The sequence below is a fragment of the Culex pipiens genome, chromosome 3, assembly GCF_016801865.2.
Source record: "Culex pipiens pallens isolate TS chromosome 3, TS_CPP_V2, whole genome shotgun sequence".
Taxonomy (NCBI): Eukaryota; Metazoa; Arthropoda; class Insecta; order Diptera; family Culicidae; genus Culex; species Culex pipiens.
Window position 1 is genome coordinate 56,326,014 of NC_068939.1, and position 24,081 is coordinate 56,350,094.

The following is a 24,081-nucleotide window of genomic DNA, read 5'->3' on the forward strand; positions in this document are numbered from 1 at the left end:
CTTCCCTGTGGCAAGGGACTATCTTAAATAAATAAAACAAACACAAAGAGAGTACACCGACTAGACCGGATGTCCGACTAGGCTTAGAGGCAAAAGTTTTTTTTCCTGCATGGCTAAACTCTAGCTAGAGTTACAGGATTTTCCCGGCCGATGATTTGGCTTTCTTTGTTTGGGGGTGGCTAGGAACGGCTGTATTCAGAGCCTTACAAATAGTATGTGGCCCATGTTTTGACTAAACTCGGTAATATATTTTTTCCTAATCAATCTTTACAGTTATAACCTGAATGTTTACCTCCATAACAAGTAAGAAGTCAGTAGATTTTGGCTTAACTCATACAAGTTACGGTTAGCAAAATTACTATTTGGATGTATATCCGACACGTTACCCTATCCATTCTCCAGATAAACGAACGGCGTGCGTAGCCATCGTTATCGAAGTCTGTGGCCGCGTGGCAAAGAGAGGCAATAGTAATAAAGACGATTTGTTTTATGAGGCTTGCTCCCGCCCTCTAAAAGTGTCTGTAATTTGGCAAAATTGCAAATTTTACGAGCCCCCCCTTCCGAACTGTTTCTCGCGCTCATTTTCTTTATCGAAGTTGAATCCTTTTTGACTGCTTCGCTTGTCGGAATCCCATCGAGAATTACATGCTTTGTAGCGAGCGTTTGTCCGTTTCTTGGGAATCCCAACTTCGTTTCGCATATATCTGAAGGGGACATCTGTGGTGACAAATTGAAGCAAAGTGAAAGTCTGGATGAGGTTCTGTTATGTTGATAGCATGGGTAGAATTTCGGGGACCACACGAAACTGCAGAATCTGCAGAACTTTTCCGATGCATCTGCTCGTAAAACCAAACTGTTGATTTGCTAGAATGGGATTTTCGGTCTTGCACTTGGATATCTGTGAGGAAACGGTTTCCCAATCTTGGACATAAACTCCATGAAACTGTTATCGGAGCTGAAAAGTTTGCTTTTTAGGACAGCACAGTTGAGTAAATTCAGAATTTTATAGAAGCTTCTTCAACCAATAAAATAAATTAAAATGCTGTCTAAGTACAAGAAACCGTTTTGTTTGGACAGTTTTAATGCTAGAAAATCAAATTATATTTGTTTATTTCGGGAAAAAACATTTCGTTTCCTAAACAAAGATCATCTTAAAAAGGTCAACAATCAAGTTCTTACAACTAACAGTCCTTTCGAAGGATCTCTTTGTAACCTTTTCCAATGCATAATAACAATCCATTCCCCAATGCATAAACTTTACTACCGATTGTAAGCATAACACTTGAAGCTCCCTTAAATCAGCCTCCCACGTGCAACAGTTTTGCCGCATTACATCAAATATACATTTGGTTGATGCACACACCCACAAACTTGATTGGCGCGCGCTGAAGCCCGAAACATCCATAAACCCGAGCATGGGTAAATAACAAGGGAAATGCGTAATAATACCTTTCACTGGTATCAATACCAAATTTTGGTATTCCTGGACCCTTTAAAATTTGTCTTAAGGATTATGCAAGAGCAAAATGTGGTATCATACCAATTTAAGGTATTGTTTTGATTTTGCAAAATTGCAGAATTTGTAAATGATCGAACACCACATTTTGGTATTCTTTTGGTATTACAGTATTTTATCAAATTCCTCTGCAACTATGGGAAAATTTTGACCAATTTTGACAAAATAATTAATTTTGCGCTAAAATTATGTTTCAAAGCGAATGCTTTCATTCAAAACCAGAAATTTCGAACTTGATTTTAAACATTTTTGATATACCCCCTACAGAAATGACTTGACATTGTGGAAAAATTTCTAAGTCAGGATGCCACATTTTGGTATTATTTTGGTATTTAAGTGTTTTATCAAATTCCTCTGAAACTATGGGAAAATTTTGACCGATTTTGACAAAATAATTAATTTTGCGCTAAAATGATGTCTCAAAGCGAATGCCTTCATTCAAAACCGGAAATTTCAAACTTGATTTTAAACATTTTTGATATACCCCCTACAGAAATGACTTGAAATTGTTGAAAATTTTCTAAGTCAGGATGGCACATTTTGGTATTATTTGAATATTGAAAGGTTTCATCAATTTTCTCTGAAACTATGGGAAATTTGTTAAAAAAATTTTACGAGTTAATTAATTTTGCGCTAAAATGACTTGAAACCCAAAAATGTTAAAGATGATTTTAAAAATTAGTGTGATATACCCACTAATATTTTTTTCAAAAACGTTGAAATATCTCTAAGTCGGGATAACCAAATACTTTGAAAAACGAGTCAATCGACAGATTAATGAATTTTGGTGAATTTCAATTCAGTTTCATTTTAATAATACTTATTTTTCAATCTTGTTATTTTTCAGAAGCTTCAAGTACTTCAAGCACAGGCCGTTCATCAATGACAAATGCATTCGGTGTGGTGAAGAGTATCACTAATAACAACATGGAATCATCAGGTGAGTAGATTTGGCTGTTGCATATGAATAATTTCCGTTTTTTCACTAACTGCAACTGCTGCACTAAAAATGGTATGAAAATACCAAATTTTGGTATTACTTGTTCAAATACCAGCGATCATAATGTGCTCTTGGTTGCCCAGTAATAGATGGTAAAATACCATGAAATCATACCAAAATCATGTATGTGAAAGACCACAGAAATACCAAAATATGATTTTCCAAGGACGCGGGAAAACCTAAAAATAAAACCATGGCAATACCAAGTTTTGGTATTCAAGCAATGTTCAAAAATCCAGAAGACCTCAACTTGGTATTGAAATGGTTTTATTTTGAGGTATTATTTTACCCTTGGAATAACATGGTTTGGTATTGTTGTGCCCTTCCACATACAAGACTTTGGTATGATTTCATGGTATTTTACCATCTATTACTGGGCAACCAAGGGCACATTTTGGTCGCTGTTATTTGCCCAAGTAATACCAAAATTTGGTATTCCCGAGTTATTTACCCCTGCTCGGGAATATGGTTCCAAATAATCGAAACCGCGGAAATTCGATTAGTTGCCTTCCGCGTTGAGAACTATATACGGTTATTGATATCAATTACTATAAATATTTATCGAGTGTGGGGGTGGTTGGGCGAATTGATTGAATTATGACGGATTGATGGGCGATCCCTCTCTCCTGGGAAATTCTTGGGGGGAAATGCAACGGCAACGTGACAAGGTGTCAGGCATATCTTTCAGAAAGGGATTGATTTGATTCCTGGATTTGGAAATTGCTGCATAAAGTTTTGTTATTATTTGCATTAAATTGGACTGCAAATGGCTTCCATAGTTCTACAGAATATATAAAAGTAATGAATGCTATCAACATCAACTCTCGTCAACAGTTGTAAATAACACACATTTATTCCAACTGAAAACATTTCAATAGGATTGATCTTGCATCATTTGATTTGGATAGCCACTCCATACCTTGCTTCTTGTTAAAGCACCCAGAAAATGGGCCGGACTGTGAACCGCAACAGGTGTCCCCGATGAATGCGTTGTAATTTACATCGAGTTATAGCCGATCGATTTGCATATTGATGGGTTCTGCCCTGGGTTTCCATTACAGCGACAAATTGATGCTCGGAATGTTCTGAAAGTTGGGTCCACCGCGTGAGGGTTAATCAACCGCTCTTGAATCATGTGTCAAGAGCTGAAACTTCCATCAAAATCTTCCATTCTCTGAAGAACTCATTCACTCTGAATGTGACGCCATCTCACCTCGTTTCCGGGTGGCCAAACTTTTTGTTCGCGCACCTGAAAGGAACACAAAGCAGAAAATGTGTGTGCTTCCGAAAGCCGGTAAGTTGATACCCTCGACTTAAGCACGGTGTCTGCTTTTAAGCATCTCTCTTGGAGCAACAACAAAAGAAGTCAAAACTTGTCCTCGTCCTTGTGACACACACGCACCGAACCACCTCCCGGAAAATGGTTGCTGGGCGGGATCGTCTTAGATAAATTGTTTCCACTTCTCCGTGGCATCGCGTGGCACGACACTAAATACGTGTGACGTGCCGGGGTCCTCCGGAAGTGCTTTTAAGCTTGTCCTTCCTAACCTCGAAACCGACTCAGCCGGCGTACGGCACGAGCCGGAGAGAGAGTGTTTATCATCTGACACCATCTCACTTGTGGTGTTGTCCTTGCCTTCCATCGAGAAAGCAACAATGGGGACGAGCTGTCCTGCGAAGGGTAAAGGTCCTGTATTTGGAAAAATTTAAATTTGAGCATCAGTTGAAATTATTTTGACTTAACATTGAACAAACTCCTTGACAAAATCATAGTCTAAGTTGCTACTTTTCCAAAAATAAACTGGCAGCACTGTCACCTCCATCGCCCACAGTGTTCAGTTTGATGAATACTAATTTGAGGAGCGAATATTTCAGCGGAATGCCTTGGCATTTTCTGAAACGCCGCCGCAGCCATTGTAACTGTAACTGTGCGGTGGTACGGTTCATTATTTCGAGGAAGAATCGCAATAAGGTTTCCCCCCCTCAAATCCACTTGAACTGGAATGTATCGCTGAATGTAATGAGAAATTCCTCGTCAATCATGCGGCAGAAATGATTGAGGCGGTACGCGGAAAATTTCTTTTGGTTTACGAATATGATTTGATTAGTTGTGATGGGTTCTTTGGAATTTGTTTTTACCTTATACATTAAATATTATCAAAATTCTTATCATCAGATAGTGTGTTTAAGTTATTTCAAAGGACAATCACACCCTCTTCTCATACTTGAAGATTTGGTCAAAATACATGATAAATTTATTAAAACTAAATTAGATAAAAGCAAAAATGAAAACATATATCATAAAATAAACTTCACATAGCTTTCCAAACACCTCGGATTTCCCCAAGTTTTCTCACTAACCTAGAGAAATAAAGCGCCAAAAAGCATTCTCCACAGCAACTCCATCCATCACTTGACAAAAGGTGTGAGCGCTCACACTGTTTCGGACGAGATAATGATGATGATGCTCGTTGAAGCAATCCCGGCACTTGACACCATCAAGAGATCCGACGCACCTTTTGGGAGGAAAATTTATCTTCCGCACATTTTTTTCTACTTTTCCCGGTGGCTTCTCTAATTTCACGGGAAACGGTTCCACGCGGGGTGGAAAATGAGTCCAATTTAGAAGTCGTTTTTTTCTCTTCCATGTATTTCCCTACATGACTTCACCTTAGAGGGTTGGGGAGTGGAATGTGATGTGATTTGTGCACGTTGGTGGCTCAATTTTGAAGCCTCTCGCTCAAGATGGTGAAATTTTATGTAGAAGATCCCAGTCATGCGAGTTTCAGAGGTATTAATCTCGCCCGCAAGGAGGACATTTTTCATTTTGCTGGAAACGCGAGGCAGCACAAATCTTGGCACAAATTCGACTTGAACCTTGTGGCAGACGCCACATAGAAGATGCTAATAAAATAGACTAGACATTAACTTTGAGTCTTTACAACGTGATTTATGGCGGAACGATGTTGTTAGTCTGCTCTCTGGTAGGTTCCGTAGGCGCAGGCTGAAGATGTTTGTTACTTCAGCAGCCCATAATACCAGCCGTTGGAGGTTTTGAATTTTATTAAGCTTTTTTATGGTGTATCTTCGTGAGTTACTCTCAACATTTTGGAAACAAAATTAAGATTGAATTCATCAATCAAATGCTTACTTCACTTTTTGAAAGTGTACTCTCAAACCCGTTTTTTTCTATATTCTATTCACCCTAAGCTCCACCCTTATTCCCAAAAATCAATCGACCATTTCGAACACCCAAATATAAACTCTATAAAACCCCCCCTTCCAGGCATAAAAATGCTTTCAGTTCGCGATCTAATTCGCGTGTTTTCGTAAAAGATTCACGTTTTATAGCCGGGGGAATTCACTCACATATCGAAAAATGGCTCCATCAACGGTTGCACTCGACGCACTCGTCGAGAGGCGCCACAACCGGAAAGCTTTTCCTGCCACGTGTATGCTAATGGGAGGGAGCCCGTCGAGGAAACGTGTCCCGCTGCGAGTATTACTCAAGGGGTCTTCGGGGAGTGGATGTTTTTTGCTCTGAAAGCGCCATTGGGCTGAATTCTGCTCCTAAATTGATACTTGAGAGTATAGTTACAGTTAGGGTTACATTGATTTTTATGCGGATTTCTTGAGTTGAAGCTAACGTCATGATTCGAATTCCCGGACGCTTCGAAACCCAGACACCTCAGTTTTATTGTTAATTTGATTTTGGTTAACCGCGGTGGATTTTCTTGAAATAATTCGAACAGTAAAAAATCCACCAAAGCATCTACCACATTGATCACACAAAAACTGTGGTAGAAAAGTATCCACCGGTAAATGCCTTGGTGGATTTTTGACAGTTGAAATTATTTTAAGAAAATCCAACGTGGTTTACCGAATCAAATTAACAATACAACTCTTATCTTGTTTTATCAATTATTTGGATATCAGTTCGCATTATGAATGTCAAAACTGTGTTATTTGATGATTTCTAACATCAACTTGCATTTAAAGTGTGTTTTGAACGCTGTAGTTAGTGCCAAAACAATTAAATAAAATTATAAGTTTACCAAAAAATTTTAAACATTACACTGAAATATTTCATAGGCGTCCGAAGCACCGGGAAGCCAAAGAAGAAATTTATGGTTTTGATTTCCTTAAATTCCAGAATTTTTGACGAAGAACTTCGTCTTAGGGCTCTATACAGGGTAGCAATCCAAAATTCCTCTCGGCAAATTTCCCCTCTTCTTAGCGCTTGGTTGAACAAACGTTTCCCAATCAGTCAATCGAGAGACGTGAGATTGATGTATCTAAAATCACCCCCACTCTACCTCATAATTTTCGGACCGTCGACGCGGCAAAAAGCGAATAAGGAGATGTAGGAGAATGGGTGCCAAAAGGCGGGGCATACGTCCCCGATCTAAATTAGCAAAACGCGGCTCGGTCGGTTCCGAAAATTCATTCTGTTGCTGGACGTCGACGAGTCAACATCAGGAGCAGATGGCCTGGAGGCCCGGTAGCAGACGGCTTGGAGGCCCTGGAGCAGATGGCTTGGAGACCCTAGAGCAGATGGCCTGGAGGCATGGACACGCCAAGACATGCCAGCCGGCATGAGCGGGAGTTGATTATTGGAACTGGCAACCACCTGGAGTGGCCGGAGGCCCCGGGGATGTTCCGATAAGGGGACATTTGGCGGAACCATAAGAGTTGGGGCAATATGGGTATCAAACTTTAGGGATTTTGATACTGGACATGAAATTTGACATTTTGGCAGTAATGGCCACCACCTGGAGTGGCCGGAGGCCCCGGGGGATGTTCCAATAAGGGAACATTTGCGGAACCATAAGAGTTGGGGCAATATGGGTATCAAGCTCTAGGGTTTGTGTGTTGTGTCTTTAACACATGGTTCAGAATGACTCTTTGTAATAAATTTTATTGTTTGCAAAATATTTCTTGAAAATTGTTCAATGCCGAAAGTTTAACAGAGAATTGATGAAATGATTTCATATAAACTGGCTCGAAAATTTTGCTATTACGATTAGCTGAAGAAGCGTTTGAAAGTTTTAATTGTTATCAAACGTCAAAATACCATCTTTGAGCAAAAATAAATAGATCTTACGAAATAATTATTTCTTGATTGATTTTGTGGCCAAGAAACGCAAATATTAAAAACTCTAAAAATGTCATTTACTTTTGTATCCGAAGTTCTTCGTCATGATGGTTATGCCTGTAGGATTACCACTGCACTTTTTTTATATAAAATATCGATTGTTTTGATGTTAACAGCTGATTTGAGACCTAAAGAATGCTCTTCACTAACATTTCAGTCAAAAATCCACCAAAGCATCTACCACATTGAGCACACAAAAAACTGTGATAGGAAAGTATCCACTTGTAGATGCTTTGGTGGATTTTTGACAGTTCGAATTATTTCAAGAAAATCCACCGCGGTTAACAAATTAACAATAGTACCCGAGTGTCCGGAATGCGAAGCAAAAGTGTCCGGATTTCGAATCAGCTTTTATCTGTGTCTGGGATTCGAAGCACAACAAGTCATTATATTTTTAAAATTCTGATGAAAAATTGCTGGAAAAGACATATTTTGCATGAATTCTCGCAAAACAGACTCTTTTTACTACATCCTGATGATATTTCTACGTTTCCAACTTATTACATATTTTTTGCTAGCTATAACAAAAACGATATGCTATTAAGGGTCCGGATTTCGAATCGTGACGTTAAATGCAATGGACTTTTGATTCAATCCAATCTTTATTAAGTCAATTGTTGGAACGTTGAAAAATTGGATTTGGATATTACCTATTTTCTAAGAAATTTTACTGAAATAATGGAATTCGTCAGGAACTGATGATGATAACAGCAGTTTTTTATGTAAAATTACACATTTTCAACACAAAATCGATTACCATACCCAATTTTCTTTAGCGGTGTAATTTTCTTTTAGCATAATTTTTATTTTATTTTACTTTTATTTCATCAAGAAAATTTGGCCGAAAAAACTGTAAAGCTGAAAAAACACCATATCATCAAATTCGAAAATGTCATCTTTATCAGCATCAATCCTAACCGGAACCGTGCTCACTCAACGTGTCAATCACTACTAGTCACTCAACACGACACGATTCCCGATTTCGTGGAAAATCCGAGCAATTTAAAGTAACTCGTTCACGTCACTCACGGAGTCAATCAAATTTGCACTGGCAGCTCACCCGATAGGGAGATCATGAAGATATTCTTAGCATTTTTTGTCTGAATAATGCACAAACACCTTAGTCAAAATATTTCCTGAGCCTGGTCACGCTGCTGGAAAAATGTGACTTTTATTAACGGTGCCTTCAAGAAATCATAATAAAAAAAAATCTGTTGCCTCATGATGATTTAAAACTCAGAGTTCAAAATTTAATCAATGCAAATCCTTGAAACATTTCACAAAAAAATACGCTGTTTGAGACTACATGCCATTATTTTGTTGAGTACTACAGATCAAGGATGCCATATGTACAGATTTGTTTGTGTTTCACAGACATTTGAGCTTGCTAGACATTGTTTGAGGTACACAGACTTTCAAAAATCTCCATTGAATTGATATCTTGTAGAAATATCAAACAAAATATTTCGTTAGTTCAAATGCAAAAAACGCAATTTCTGATGGATTTCCATGACTGTAAAATTTATATATTTGATTTTAGACAAATGCACAGACATACACAGATTTTTTTACAGACATTTAAAAAAAAACATGTGGTATCCCTGCTACAGATACACAATGATTTTTCTCCATGCAAATTGCAAATTTCTTTTAGGAACATAGTTTTTGTTCAACGGCTTTGGTTGAGTCCAGAGACGGCAGCCAGAAAATGGTAAAAATACTAAATGGCTATATTTTAAATTTCAAGCAACGTTTCCGAAATATTTAGACAAAAAGTATTCTAGAATCTTGAACAAATATGTTTCAATAATAGTAATAATAGATTTTTTTTCGCCATTTTTGATATATTATGTAAAATTTTCCCGAGGAGACCTTCAAAACAGCATCTTAAGTTTTTATATGACCTTTTCTAATGTCAGGCTACACAGTAAAAAAATGTGAAATATTTTTAAGGTTTAATTTTGGAAGGTTGAATATTGCAAAAGTGACATTATACCAGAAAAGAAGTAAAATTACACAATTTGGAGGTAAAATTAAAATTTTTTTCTTACATAAAAGATGTACCCCTTACCAGATGTAATATTACCATGATTATTTTTGCTGTGTAGTTTTTAGAAACTTTAAACTATTTTTCCTGAAAAGCCTATAACATCACCTTTCATTTGCGTTTAAGACATCTAAAATCGGTTGAAATGACGCGGAGTTATGATTTTATGATAAATGTGGTTTTTGCAAAAATCGACGAAAATTACCATTTTTTTTTTTGAATGGAAATGCAAGTGCAATCCGCTGAAATCAATTTAAAATGCATTTCTATGCGTTTAAAATTATTTTAAGCAAGATTTTTGTACTTTAAAAATCATTTGAATTTTTAAAAAATTTCGATGTACAGCACCGCAAAAAAAAATTTTTCGCTAAAATTTTTTTTCGTCATTTTTTTAAACTAATGATTGCAAAACAACTGAACTAGTGTAAAATGCATTTGAAAACACTTGTTTTCATTCAAATTTTAAGACCATGGCTTGTTATTTAAATTTTTATTAAAAAATAACTTTTTTAAATATTTGCATCGGCCTTATTGCAAGAAAAGAATCAATCGATAAATGTAAACATATAAAAAATTTAAGCAAAAAAATGTGTTAAATGATTTGAACTTTAAAGTTTAAAGGAGACAAACCTACAATACGAAAATAATGACAACAGTAGTGAACCAGAACAACAACACATCAATGTGTTAATATAGACTTTTGTTATAGAATTTTTATCCCAAGGTCTAATTAAAGTATAAATATTTTCCATATTTTACTATGGATGTTAAACATCCAACGCATTCAAGCTTTACCGCTAAATCTAGCCAAACAGCGGCACAACATTATTCCATCCAAAAGGGATGGTGAATCCCGCGAGGGATATAAATGTTTTAACACAGTGATGTTTTACACGACTTCATTCTGGACAAGGAAAACCACCCCCTCGCTCGCTCGTTCGTCTACAAATTGATGGGCATAAACATGGAAATGCGACTTTAATGGAGATTCGGGCCTCGTTAAACCTTCTCGCTGATAGAAGAGTATATCTGTGCAAAAGCTTCGCCAGTCAGCATTCGGTCACGCGCGCGGTATAAAATTCCGTAATAAATCGACCGGAAACCGCACATCGACGTCATTATACTGGTCGTAATTAAACTTGGCGATATTGAGACACGTACCGTTTATGAACCGCAAGAGCTAGCGTGTCACGTGTCAAAACGTGGCGTTGCACGACCACATATCACAATGCCGTTTTTGTGAGGGGTTAATAAAGACACAACCGCAAACTTCACCCGCATCATCCACGGTCAGTGAGTTTAGAATCTTCTCGGGAAAAATTGCGGTTCCGCTCAGTTGACCGCAATCCGGACTTGATCTGCGTCGAATAGTTTCCGCAAGCTCTGGTATAGGCTTCGAATTTTTGAAAGGGTTGGTTGAACTAATAAGTAACGAATGCTTTAAAGTTGACCCCATCCAGAAAAACTTGAATTCAATTCCTCAAAATGGCAACCCAATTCCCCCCAAAATATGCACCACAATCCGGCAAACCGTCATCATTTCGCAGCGCCACCACTTTCCATAATAGGAGGGCAGCAGCAGTACAGTTATAAATAAGTTTTCCGAGCCCCATTTCAATTCATTCGAGGAAACTTTCCCCCCCACTCCAGCTGACCTCTTGCTCCGATTTCGGAGTCTCCTGCATAATGACCCTTGGAAATAGGCTTACGAACTTAACCTTTCCGAATGCCAGCGCCACCACCGCCGCCGTCCAAGTTTCTTTGCCACCAGTTGGTTCTACAATCCAAAGTGTGAGGCCATTTCCAGTGAAGGCGCAAAACTTTTCTTCTCCGAATTGTGGACGTTCAGGAGTTGAGTCGTGCTTTCTTCGCCCGCCCACACTACTTCTATCCCTCTATTTTTCATTGTTACTCGCGGTGTTCTGAATTGCGATATTTTTCGATAAAAGATAAAATTCATGTCTCTTCTATAAATTGGTTTTTCAATGCCATTCTATTTTCTTTAGTTGATTTGAAAAATAACTTTGTTTGAAGCACCGTTCTTTGTTTGTGTGCGTCTATTTCCGCTGTAAGTCCGGCGTGCCAACGTTCACCAAGTGCCCAAACCACCCACACCTCCCCCGTCCCTCAGGGGCCGGACAAAAGCTCCAATTTGTTCTTATTTATAGACGATTTTCTTTCTGCACTTATTTTCTCAATTTATTAGTGTTGTTTAATTTTCCCTTCTTATATTTCCACGCAATTTCGTCCAACTCCCCCAACGAAGTCCTTTCTCGTTTGTTTAACTCGAGGACCCACTTTCGGAGACGTTTGTTTAGTCCTTGCCGGGTTTTCTATTCGGTTGAATTTTTGTCTCCTCCAGTAACGTTCAAGTGCAAGAATACAGAGCATTTGCCGCCACTTGTTCCACGATCTTGACCCTGGACAAACTGATTTTTCTTCTCTGCGATTTTTTATTTGTTTAGTTTTGTTTTCTACTACTTCTGCTACTAGCAGCCATTCCTCGTTTCTTCCTCTTCAGCTATCGATGTTGTTGGTGTTATTACTTTGTTTTTATTCACTTTCTATTAACTAGTCGTGTCAAGCTCCGAGAGCCACTAGAAACCGGAATGCAAACAACTATCGAGACATTTTCACAGAAACGATTGTTTTTCTCAATTTTCCCACGCCACAGAGTTTTTTTATCTCAGTATATTAAATTACATTTTTTTCAAACGAGTTCTAGATATCGTTTTACACAGCAACACTTGAAAGATTTCACCGTAAACGCAGTGTAATTTCTACAGAAGCAAAACCTTCACGAACCACATCTTTTAACACCAATCAGCAACAATTGGCACCCTAGAGAAGAGTTTCTCAACTCAACACCAACTTTTTTACAACTCTGCAATCGTGTGTTCTACTTGATACAAACAACTTTTATAGTTTTGTTCTGTTTTTACTTTAGTTTCTCTTCGATCTTGATAATTCATTCTTGGTTGAGTCACGAGTCGCCGATGCTATGAGAGTTTACGCTGAATGTTTTCCACAAAATTTCAACGTAAGTGAAATTTTTCAAACTGTTTACAACATCAATCTTTAGCAACCTTTGGTTTTTTAGCGAAAGTTCTATGCATTAAATAAAGCAGTTTTGACAATTTCTTTGAAAGTAATAAACAAATATTTCAAATTTCTCAGAAAAAAACTAAGTGTTTGTACTAACAAGTATCCATAAAAACGTAAGTGCATATATTTTTTTAAAGTTTTGATTAAAATAAATTAAAAAATTAAATTACAATATTTAAATAAAGAAAAGCTTCACGTAATTATGATTAAAAATCAGGTTAAAACAGATTCATATTATTTCTCTACTACAATGATTTGAAACAGACTCTTTGTATTAAAAATGATTTGGCAGATGAGCAGCTCTCTACGAAATCGGTGTTTTTTTTATTTTGTGTATTTTTTAATCCGGCTGAAACTTTTTTTGGAGGGCCTGGTGGCGCGGTGGTTGGCGGCTTCGGCTGCCGATTACTGAGTTGCTATGGGGCGCGGGTTCGATTCCCACCTTATCCTTATCCTTCATATAATTTTTCATGTATCTTTTGAAGGAATTTTTTGATCGATTTGGTGTCTTCGGCAAAGTTGTAGGTATGGATAAGGGCCAAACATTCAATATTACGCCCTTTTGAAATGTTAGTATTGATTTAAATTTTTTAAAAATTTTGTTTTGGAAAAGATCGAAAATTGTAACTCGGACCATACGTTGCTGATGGATTTTATGGAAAATTATATGAACAAACTAATGATGCAAAATGGCTTCTTCAAGCATACCGAAGGCACCAAAAAAATTTCAGCTGGATTAAAAAATTCATAAAAAATCGAATGAACGAAATTTCAGAGAATTGTTCAGTCATATAAAGTACTAAATGAATAACGCATGAGAAACTTTTTGGCAGTCCGAGAATACAGACTACAATGGAAAAGCCCTGCAGTGTTGACAAATTCCAAAATATTTCTAAATTTTAATGACGAATGACCGCCTCTTGGTTAAAGTCACTTTTATTCAATAAACAGCAAAAATTTCAGAATTATCTTGTGGATCTTTTAACAAGAATTCCAGAATTTCTCAACTTGGTTAATATTTTAAAAAAGCATTTTAGTTGAACTAAGCCTACGAATAAATCTTTAAAATTACATCTCGTGAAAACATACATATGCCAACATTTCATCTCTAATTTATAGAGAGCCTAACCCTAAGCATGAGTTTTCCATAAGTTGAATTAGAAATGAATTTGTTGCAAACTAATAACACCAAACTCTCATTGCATCTGTGACTCCGTTGAGACTCTCTTTCGTTCGTTCCTCTTAGCGTTGGAATGTCGATGTCGTAAACAAGTTTCCTCCCTTCTGTCCTTGGTTGTTGGAATCTTCTCCCACATCTTACTTGCCTGTTAGTTAGGGTCCCATCGCTTCAGAGCTACACCAAATCCTACCTATTGCGGTCCCACAACTATCTTTCTCGACTGTTTCTCTTCTCCTCTGATTTCATAATTTCCCAAGTTTCATTACTTTTTGGTTTTTTTTAATAACTACACATAAGAGTAAATAAACAAATGTGATTATATCTGGAAATATTCACCCCCACAAAACGTAACTATTCGCGCACAAACACACCCACACCTGATAGTTTTTCACGTCTTTGAAAATCGGGAACTGTGTACAACTATATAATACACTGCCCTCGGGGATCACAACGTCGTCACAAAGTGCCTCCTCCACCTGTATTTTGATCAAACCAGATTAGATTACCTGCCCCGGCCGAAGTCCCTCCCACCCCCGAAAAGTGCTGCTGTTGCAGCTCACTCTTAGGTGATCGCATGGCAACACTGCTAGACAAAGTGCCCTGCGCGATGGTAGTTTTACAGTAATTAATTTATTGTCCACTGGCGTGCAACTTGCTCCACTGCATCCCTCCAACCCCATGGACGTCGACGACGTCGTCTGGAAAAGTAATCAACGTGCTTCGCATATATGGCCCCTCCCAAGTGTGTGCAATGTAACACATGTGACAGTCACACCAACGCAAACACACACACACCCTGAACACTCTCTTTGGAAATGCACAGCATAATTAAATATTCCCGGGTTGTCCCTTAAACATCATTAAAAATGCAGACCACTTTGCAGCAAACCAAGTGAGATTCTCTTTATCACCATACAACTGTACTGATCAGTTAAATTCACTCAACGGAGGTCCCACGAAGACGCCCTCTATGCGGAACGGTTGTCCTGCAGTAATTAATCCTTTTTCAACCCTTCACTCAGCGCAGGGTCAAAGTCGACACCGGTTTGCAGTCTTATCTGGTGCAGCGCAGAACGTGTAGTTTATTTACCCCTTTCACGGAAAGTGATAAATAACCATTGCTGGCCATACTGCAGCACCTTTTTTCCACCCTTCTTACCTGGGTTGGTGGTAGCCATTGCCTTAAGCGGGTCCCACCCTCGCAATGACCCCGACAAAAAGTGACCGAATGAAAAATGATTGCAGCTCAACAGTGGGCAAAAGTTGTGCTTGAAGTGGCCATCTAAACTCCAAAAATCTATTGCTCTTCTATTGGTATTTTGTTTCCGATCCGTGCTGATGAGTGTTCTAACAAATATTCAAACCTCAAACAAAATTCAACACATTTATCACAGTGCCATAAACCAAACAGCAGGCAAATATTAGCATCTAGAAATTTATCATACCGCTGTCATTTATCCAATTCCATACGTACCACCCACACCCCACCAGCAGGTGTACACACACAAGTATAACTTGGAATGTAAATAAAGAGCTGGGTTCCGGTTCCACAAATATCCTGTTTGGTTCCCAACATCCGGTGGACGGGGGAAGCAGAGATGTTTGCGTTACCTGCTAAGATGAAAGTCAAATCTAAACTGGAAGGAAGGGCTTTCTTTCAGTTGGTTCAATCGAATGTGACGTGTTTACGTGTGGTCCGGAATATTTGACTTCCGGAGGAAGCCATTCCGATAAATTAGGTCAATGGAGTGGAAAATATTTGTTTAAGTTAACTGATCGATGTTCCTTGATTTGATGTGAGTAATTTATAAAGCAATGACGATAAATGAAAACATCTCCGATGGCTTTTAAAAATATGTTTTGAATAAAATATGGGTCATTCCAGATCAACTGAGTACACTTTTAGACTCGACCTTCACTGATTTGGACCAAACGTGGAAAGAACATTCATCTATCGATAGTGAACAGAAATCCCAGGTTGGTGCTGATTGGACCATCCCTCTATTTTTGGCACCGCCCTCTTTTTTGACGATTTTCTAAAAATCCTTTTTTTTCTTTTGATCATAACATTGCAAATACTTAAGCGAAAGACTTTCTACAGAATGCATTTTATAGAAAATTGTCCAAGAAATTCTATAAAAATAAAATTTTAACCCTTAAATGCCCACTAATATTATATTTTAACGTTTTAAGTAATTAAAATTCAGTTTTGACCAATTCCTTATACTTTAGTTTGTTTTTTTTTATCACCATCGTGATCCCCGGACAATTTTACATAATAATCAATGTAGACCTCAAACTAAAATGAACTATTGGCAAGATACAGCGATTTTACTGAAAAAAGTTTGATTTTACGCAGCACTCGGAAGTACATGGTGTACTTTTCAACAAAAAGGGATGAATCCCGCATAGTTCGGTTTTTATATGTGAGAAACTTATTTCGGATTTGCTAAATCGCTATATGTTACCAATAGTTCATTTTAGTTTGAGGTCTACATGGATTATTATGTAAAATTGTCCGGGGAACACGATGGTGATAAAATAAAACAAAATGAAGTATAAGGAATTGGTCACAACTGAATTTTAATACTTAAAACGTTAAAATATAATATTAGTGGACATTTAAGGGTTAAAATTTTATTTTTATAGAATTTCTTGGACAATTTTCTATAAAATGCAACCTGTACAAAGTATTTTGCTCAAATAGTTGCAAAGTTATGATCAAAAGAAAAACGAATTTAGAAAACCGTCAAAAAAGAGGGCGGTGCAAAAAATAGAGGGATGCTCCAATCAGCACCAAACTTGGGATTTCTGTTAACTATCAATAGATGAACGTTCCCTCCAAGTTTGGTCCAAATCGGTGAAGGTTGAGTCCAAAAGTGTACTCAGTTGACCTGGAATGACCCATATATATATATATTGCAAACTTAAAATTGTTTAAATGTAATAAGCTAAAATCTAAATATTAAAGTCATAAATGCTCGATTTACTTCACATATGTAAAGAATGATGGAATGCCATAACATGGTGCTAATCTAAAAAATTCCGAAAAGTTATTTTTTAAATATAACTCAATACTCAAATGTATTACGTGAAAATATATCAAACTATTAGTGATTGTATAAATTTCATAGATTGCATGAGATGGTTTTCCCTTTGGCCAATGATTAAAAAAAAATCCAAAGGAAATTCAAAATGCTGGCTTAATCATAAAAAAAAACTTGATAAAATAAAAGGAAACTATCCACAAGAAAATCCCAAACACCTCCAGCGACGAAAGCTTGCCGTGACAAACGGAATTCCTCACCGTATCAAAACCTTGAAACAAATCGCACCATCGCTCACAAAATCCCTTCCTTATTCTCTTCTATTTTCGACAACACCTGATTCCGGCGAAAATTGCACAAAATTAAAAACCTATTAATACCGCGTTCGCAAAACATCCGCACACGGAAATCGATATCCACGTGTGCCACCACCCGCCCCAAAACAAACGAAATCCTTGAAACTGCGGCACCCTTGTCCTGGCAAAACCGTCGAACGAAAACAACAACATATAAAAAAACGTAAACAAACAAACAAATCTCCCCGTCAAATCAACCGACAACAACAATCAACAATCAATCGACGCCCTGTGGCCCGGGTCCCAAAAATTTCACAGCTGAAGTATTTCGTGGCACGGAAAAAGTTTCGGGAAGCCCAGAAACCGTACGACGTCAAAGACGTCATGGAGCAGTACACCTCGGGACACGCGGATCTGCTGAACCGCGTCCGGAATCTTCAGTTTAGGTGAGCCAGGCCCAACGTCTCTCTCAATCTTTCTCTGTCTCTGTTCCTCTTTTTTTTCTCTCTCTCTTTTTGAAACCTAAGCAAATAAACAAACAGCAACAGCTCAAGAAACGAACAAAAAACGCGCCAAAAAAAGCTTCCTTTTATCCACCACCCACCACCTCCAGCCCACCCAACATCAACCCACCAAACAAGTTCAGCAAACAAAATTTAAAAATAAAAACACCTTCAAGCGGCAAAGAAACGAAACAGCAAACCTTCCACAATACGCAAAACAAGCCGGTACAAAAAGACTCGTACGCAAAAGTTGCAGCAAAAGCTCACTTCCGAGCGGTTCATGCTTTCCGCATCACTCAAGCATTCGTTCGTCGCTAACACAGAGTGCGGACTAACAACAACACTAGTGCAATGTTACAAAAACGAAACGCATAAAACGGCATGAAAATTAAATCACAATTCATTGCGAGGTGGGTTGTCCCGAGTAGGAAAGGAATTTATTCGAAATATAGATGAACTTGTGTTGCTGTCAGAATTTCAACATTCTGATCGCGCGGAAATTTCCATTGATATTTTGAAGTTACTTAATGTGAAGCCGTTGATCATTTTCGAAGAAAATTGATCATCACTCTAAAATTCTCTGTATTGAATTCAGTTTAACGAATTTCGCCACCAAAATGAATCAGCATGTGCCGGTTGTTGCCTTCTTGAAGCCACTGAAAGAATTTTTGGTCTAAATCAAATGTGTTTCAAAATTTATATAATTTTGTGGTACAATCATTGACGTCCTAGTTGGCAATCATTGATTAATGACGATTTGAATAACTTAGCAAGGAATGGGACAATCGTTACCAAAAGGAATCAGCATATGTATGGCACTATTCTGAACAACTTGTAGAAGGAATTTTCTCTAAATATTAATAGCGACGCAAAATTTATATCTTTGAACGAAAAATCATGGCAATGATAGAAGTCTTCACGTTAAAAATATTTTGTTTGCTCCCCCGAGCTGATTTTGACAAAATTTTGAAAACTATTTGCAACAGCTTTAATTGTTGCAAAATACCGTATTTTCAAAAAATACTCTGATTTTCATAGTGACATCAAATGTAGCGAAATTTTGCAAAGATTTTCAATGTATCAGAATATTTAATGCCATTATTTTGTTTAAATAAAATAACGCATTTCAAAGCAAATCAAATCAAATAAAGCAATTTTTATTAAATCTAATTTAATCAAATAAAGACGCACTCAGTCCGAAGAAATTTCACCTCTGATGACGGTATTATTGATAATTATAATTTTAGTAATTTCGAGAACATCAATCAAGCAATTTTTATATAGATTTTCACTGTACATATTAGAATTTTTAGTGTTTAATACTAAACTTTAAAAAAATATCGTATTTTCAAAAATACTAAAATTCCTCAATTTGTGATATGAGTACCAAACGACGCGAAATTTTAAATCAATCTCACATTTTCTTGTGTAAAATACAGTCATCCCACATATTCGGAACGGTTTCCAGATTGGCCAATCTTCAAAAAATCATAGCAAATCGATAATTGAACTTAATGATTCGTTTTTACCTTTATTTGAAAGCTTTTCTTGCGATCTTTAGAATGCTGTATCGAACATCTGCAAATTTTAACTTTTATATGAAGTTTTTGAAGAATTACTTTGACCCTTGAAATCCACAAATACGGAACACTTTTTTCTTACGAATGTAAACAAACTTTGGATCTCTCCAGGAGTACATATTTATTACCAAATAATGATTTCACACACTGAAACCAATGAAACTCAAGCTTAGCGATTTATTATACATGGTTTGATAACTTTTTTTTGTGTGAAAATATCAGTTAAATTCAGGTTTTCCACAATTGTGGGAGCCACAATAACATCCCACAATTATGAAACACGCCATTTGAAGGCAGTGGTTTTGTTGCTCTGGACAAATTAGTCTTGGAATGAAGTTTTTTGTTAAAAAAAGTACTACTTTTACTAGTGAAATAGCAAGATAATGTCCAAATGAATGTTCTAAAAATAGTAAGGTCGACAGAAAAGCAACTTTTTGCATGCTATTGACAAATTATCATAAAAGTGTTCCGAATTTGTGGGTGTTCCGAATATGTGGGATGACTGTACTTTTTTTTACAAAATGCTGAAAATACTTTAATTTTAATATTAATGTAGCAATTCATGAAATCGAAATTTTTTAAAGTTTGGGTTTTTCTCCAATTTGATTCTTTTACATTGAAAAACATCTTAAGTTGTGATAAAGTTTTAATATTTTAATATTTTTAAAAACTAAGGTGATTTATGAAAACTAAAATTTCTTTTGTAGTTTACACTACATATATTACAATCTATTCATATAAAATTTATTATTATCAGAAAAAAAAGTTTTTTGAAAATAAGAGAAAAAAATAAACTAGAATCTCTAATGTAGTGAAAATATACGTTTTTTAATGAGTACCATACATTAAAACTTGCTACAAAATCTATAATATCTTTTCACAGAATATTTTCAAAGTCTGGTTATCGAACCACCATAATGTTATCGTTGACAAACTTGGCATTATATTTTACAGTTTGTTTGAAAATATAAATTGCCATTTAGATTGTATGCCAAGTTTGTAAACAACTTGATGAATCAGCCATGTTAGCAAAGTAACAGCCAGCTCCTACGTTCGAAAAAGTTTAGGGTTCATTCCTAGTTTGAAAAAAAATTAAATAAAATCTATCAATTAAAGCAAAGATTTTCCTTTTTCTTGATTACAATGCTTCTCACACAGTCTTTCGAATAGTGTACCAACCTGCTGAAAATTTTAACTTTTTTTTAATACTAAGCGCTGAAATTCACATTTTTTTTTAATTTTTCAATGGAAATGAAGATTAGATTATTATATGTCTTAAATTTGTAAAGATATACTGTAAAGTCTTTTATTTAATTTTGAAATTTTTAAAACAATTGCAAAATGATTGGAAAAATCAAATATTTTAAAAGTATGGAATGTAATGTAATGAAATTCACATTTTTTTATTTTTTTTCCTTACAAACTTGGAAAATTTAAATAATGAAAATGAAGATAAGATTATTGTATGTCTTAAAGTTGTAAATATATATTATAAAGTCTTTTATTTAATTTTGAAATTTTTGTAACAATTGCAAAATGATTGGAAAAATCAAATATTTTAAAAGTATGTATGATCCAAATCAGTATCTTTATTTTCTTAAAATTTTAAGGATTTTGAACTGCATCTTTTTTAATTATCGATAATATTGACATTGAGTTTGCAAAGATTTTTTTCGAAAATGTCATATGTTTGTGAGACATTTTCTCAGTAATCTAACAATTAAAATGTAAATTTATTTTTTTTTTTAGAAAAAAGACAACAAAATAAAAATAAACAATAGTCCTTACAAAACATAAATCATGAACCGCACACTTCAAATATCTTAGAAAGCTATATTTCACCACAAGGACTTAAATAACTCATTTAAAATCTAATCAGTAGGTAAGCCATTTGGCAAAAACTTTTCCACCCCTGGACAACCATTTTCTGCCTACCTTACGCTGTCACCAGATGCTGCAGGAAAATCCTGCTTTTAACACATTCAACAACTCAACTCACTCCAGGCTCCACCAGCAAACCACAATCGCTGAATGAAATACAACAGAAATATCTCCTCCCCCAAACAACCACCACCACCACAGGAAACTTTCCAAACTCTCCCCGTTCCACCACAACAAAATAAAAACGGGAAGCGAACACCAACAAAAAAAGACCCGCTGACGCCGCTCTGTTGCTTGCTTTCAATCATTTTATCATAATAAAAATAAAAATAATTATAAGGATATATTACTGTTTTTACTTGTTCGCTACGTTCTCTTTACATGCATTTTGCGCATCCCTTTTTAATTCAACTTTAAATTTTATTCTCTTCACGATCTCCCCAAACTTCATTTCCACATCCTCGTAACACGAAAGCTTTGCGCTTTTCTCGCAACCCCACGCGTCGGAAAACGAGGGGGAGCAAGTGTGGAAAGTGAAAACGGGGTTGGTGATTTTTCCCCTTCTCCCACTCCCCCACGGCGCGTGCTCTGTTTATCTTAATGCTGCAAGAGTCAATTTTAAAGAAAAACAGTTTCACTTTTCGTTTCTTTTCCCTTTCGAGTTTCGTTTCTTTTCTATCGTTCTTCAATGTATTCGTATGTATTGAAAGCATCCGCCGTAATCGTTGTGATTAATTTTCCATTTTATTTTACTTTTGCATTTAACGTAAATTTGAGATCGAATTTGTTATTTATTTTGCCGAGTTATTTCATAATATATTTAAAGTAAGGGTTAGAATAGAGTGTAAAGGAGTCAATTCATTTAGCCCTATCAAGTATCTATGTGTGATGTTGTCCAATCGTTGTTGCTCTGATGTTCGTTTTTGCTTTCAGTTTTGAAAATAAATTTGATAAACATTTGTATCTAGATTAGTGTGGTTTGCCAGTTTTTATTCAGATTTTTTTATAAAAAAAACTGTTTAGTCAATAAAAAACTGCATAACAATAAGTTACAAAAATGTAAAAAATCATACAAAATCATTGAAAGCTGTGTTAATCCATTCTGATTTTACTTGGGGAATTCCTTCACAAGTGACCACGTGTCCGACATCGACCATAGCCAAATTTGCTCGTATTTGGCATGGATGTTGTTTTTGCTTCAAAAACAAAGAATCCCAAGTTTGGTGACATTTGGTCTACTCTCGCGCCCGTGACCCCCCTTATTTTTAAGATTTTTGAAAAACCTAAATTTTTAAAATGCATTTTCCTAAGAGAAAACTTAACTTAGAGTCCACTTAAGGTTTAGCAAATTTGATATATCACGTTTTTAACCTGGAAAGTCCTGTATTGCTAAGCAAATGTTTTACTGATGTACAAGACGGGCAGAGCGTACAAATTACTGAAAAAATAATTTTCTTGAATGGTTGAGTTATGACCGAGAATCAGCAATTTCAATCTACCGTTCCAAGAACGGATTCTGAGCATTGAGTTGAAGAGGGTGAGAAAACAGGGGCTCACTTAAAAACAAATCTCTTCCAGTACATATAAAAACCGATTTAGCCACTGTTAAGTAAAAATCCATTATCAATACCACTATCACTGAAAATCACTTTCAATACATACGATTACATAGCCAGTCTAAAGCCATAGTTCAGCTTAGTTCACAAAGTGTAAACAAGTCCGGAAAACGATTCATTACCTTCACCAGAATCAAATTCGCATCGCCAGTCACGTGGTCCTAAAACCCGCGAAAAACATACTTTCACGCCACAGTAACTTCTGAGCGGTTAAGCCAATTCCGTGTGGAATGAAATTCGCAAATGCATCATCGCCCACAAACAGTGCCACATAAGCATAGAACTCGCAACCAGCAACATAGCTAGCCTAGATTAGTTTGTTTCTCGTAGTCAGTTCCCGAGTAAACAATTTGCATAATACAAATTCATTTCTGTACATAATAACAAGCGCATAAACAACTTATTCAGCATTCGCACATACACACCTTCGTAGAGTTGGGAATGTAAGCCGTGTTTACATAAATAAACCCCAACAATCATAATACATATAAATTTTGCACCTGGAGCAAACTATGCCCCCGACGTCGGGTTCAACCAGCTTAGTAAAGCCCAGGAACTGTGTATGTCTGCAAAATTGAGGCCTTCAACTGCATCAGTAATGCAAGTGCACCCATGCAGCAGTCATACGTACAACAAACCATAAACAAACACATGTGAATAATATTAACGCCAGCTGACGGACCATAATCGTGTAACGTTCCGCTCAACATCAAGTAGAACCCAGTGGAGGTTCCTAGGAAATTTATAGATATAGAACCATAGCTGAGTGAAAAGCTCTTCAAAGCCTGTACATAATAACAACACGCGTAGCACAACAAGAGTTTCACCAAAAACCACAACCATTCATTCGCAAATTTGAACATTGAACAAAAATCAATCTAATCATCCTCTTTTGGTAACTTCAACGTTTGAGAATGAAGATTCGGCCGCAATGTCCACTAGCAACACAGCCCCACTTCAAAGGAAGCCAGTCGAAGAAATTTCCCCAAACGATTCTTGGAAATCACAGTCCACTCCATTTCCCCGGGTAGTTCTTAAGTCACAACGTCTTGTCGGTTTGTGGGGTTTTCCCTTTACCGATTCCAGGAACACACCATGTTCGCTTTCATCAGGACAAATTGAAACCGAACCCTTCCGCCGTTGACTTTGCCGCAG

At 36.6% G+C, this 24,081-nt stretch overlaps 1 protein-coding gene across 24 annotated transcripts in view; it reads left to right on the plus strand.

Annotated features, from left to right (window-relative positions):
- LOC120428611 (potassium voltage-gated channel subfamily KQT member 1) overlaps positions 1 to 24,081 on the plus strand; it is a 404,586-nt gene that overhangs the window by 334,391 nt on the left and 46,114 nt on the right. For 4 of the 24 annotated variants that reach the window (XM_052710652.1, XM_052710662.1, XM_052710667.1 and 1 more), the window contains one exon: positions 17,665 to 17,792. The exons of the other annotated variants lie outside the window; for them this stretch is intronic. In XM_052710652.1, the coding sequence (XP_052566612.1) occupies positions 17,665 to 17,792 (128 nt within the window). The remainder of the gene's footprint in view (positions 1 to 17,664; positions 17,793 to 24,081) is intronic. 24 annotated transcript variants of the gene reach the window in all.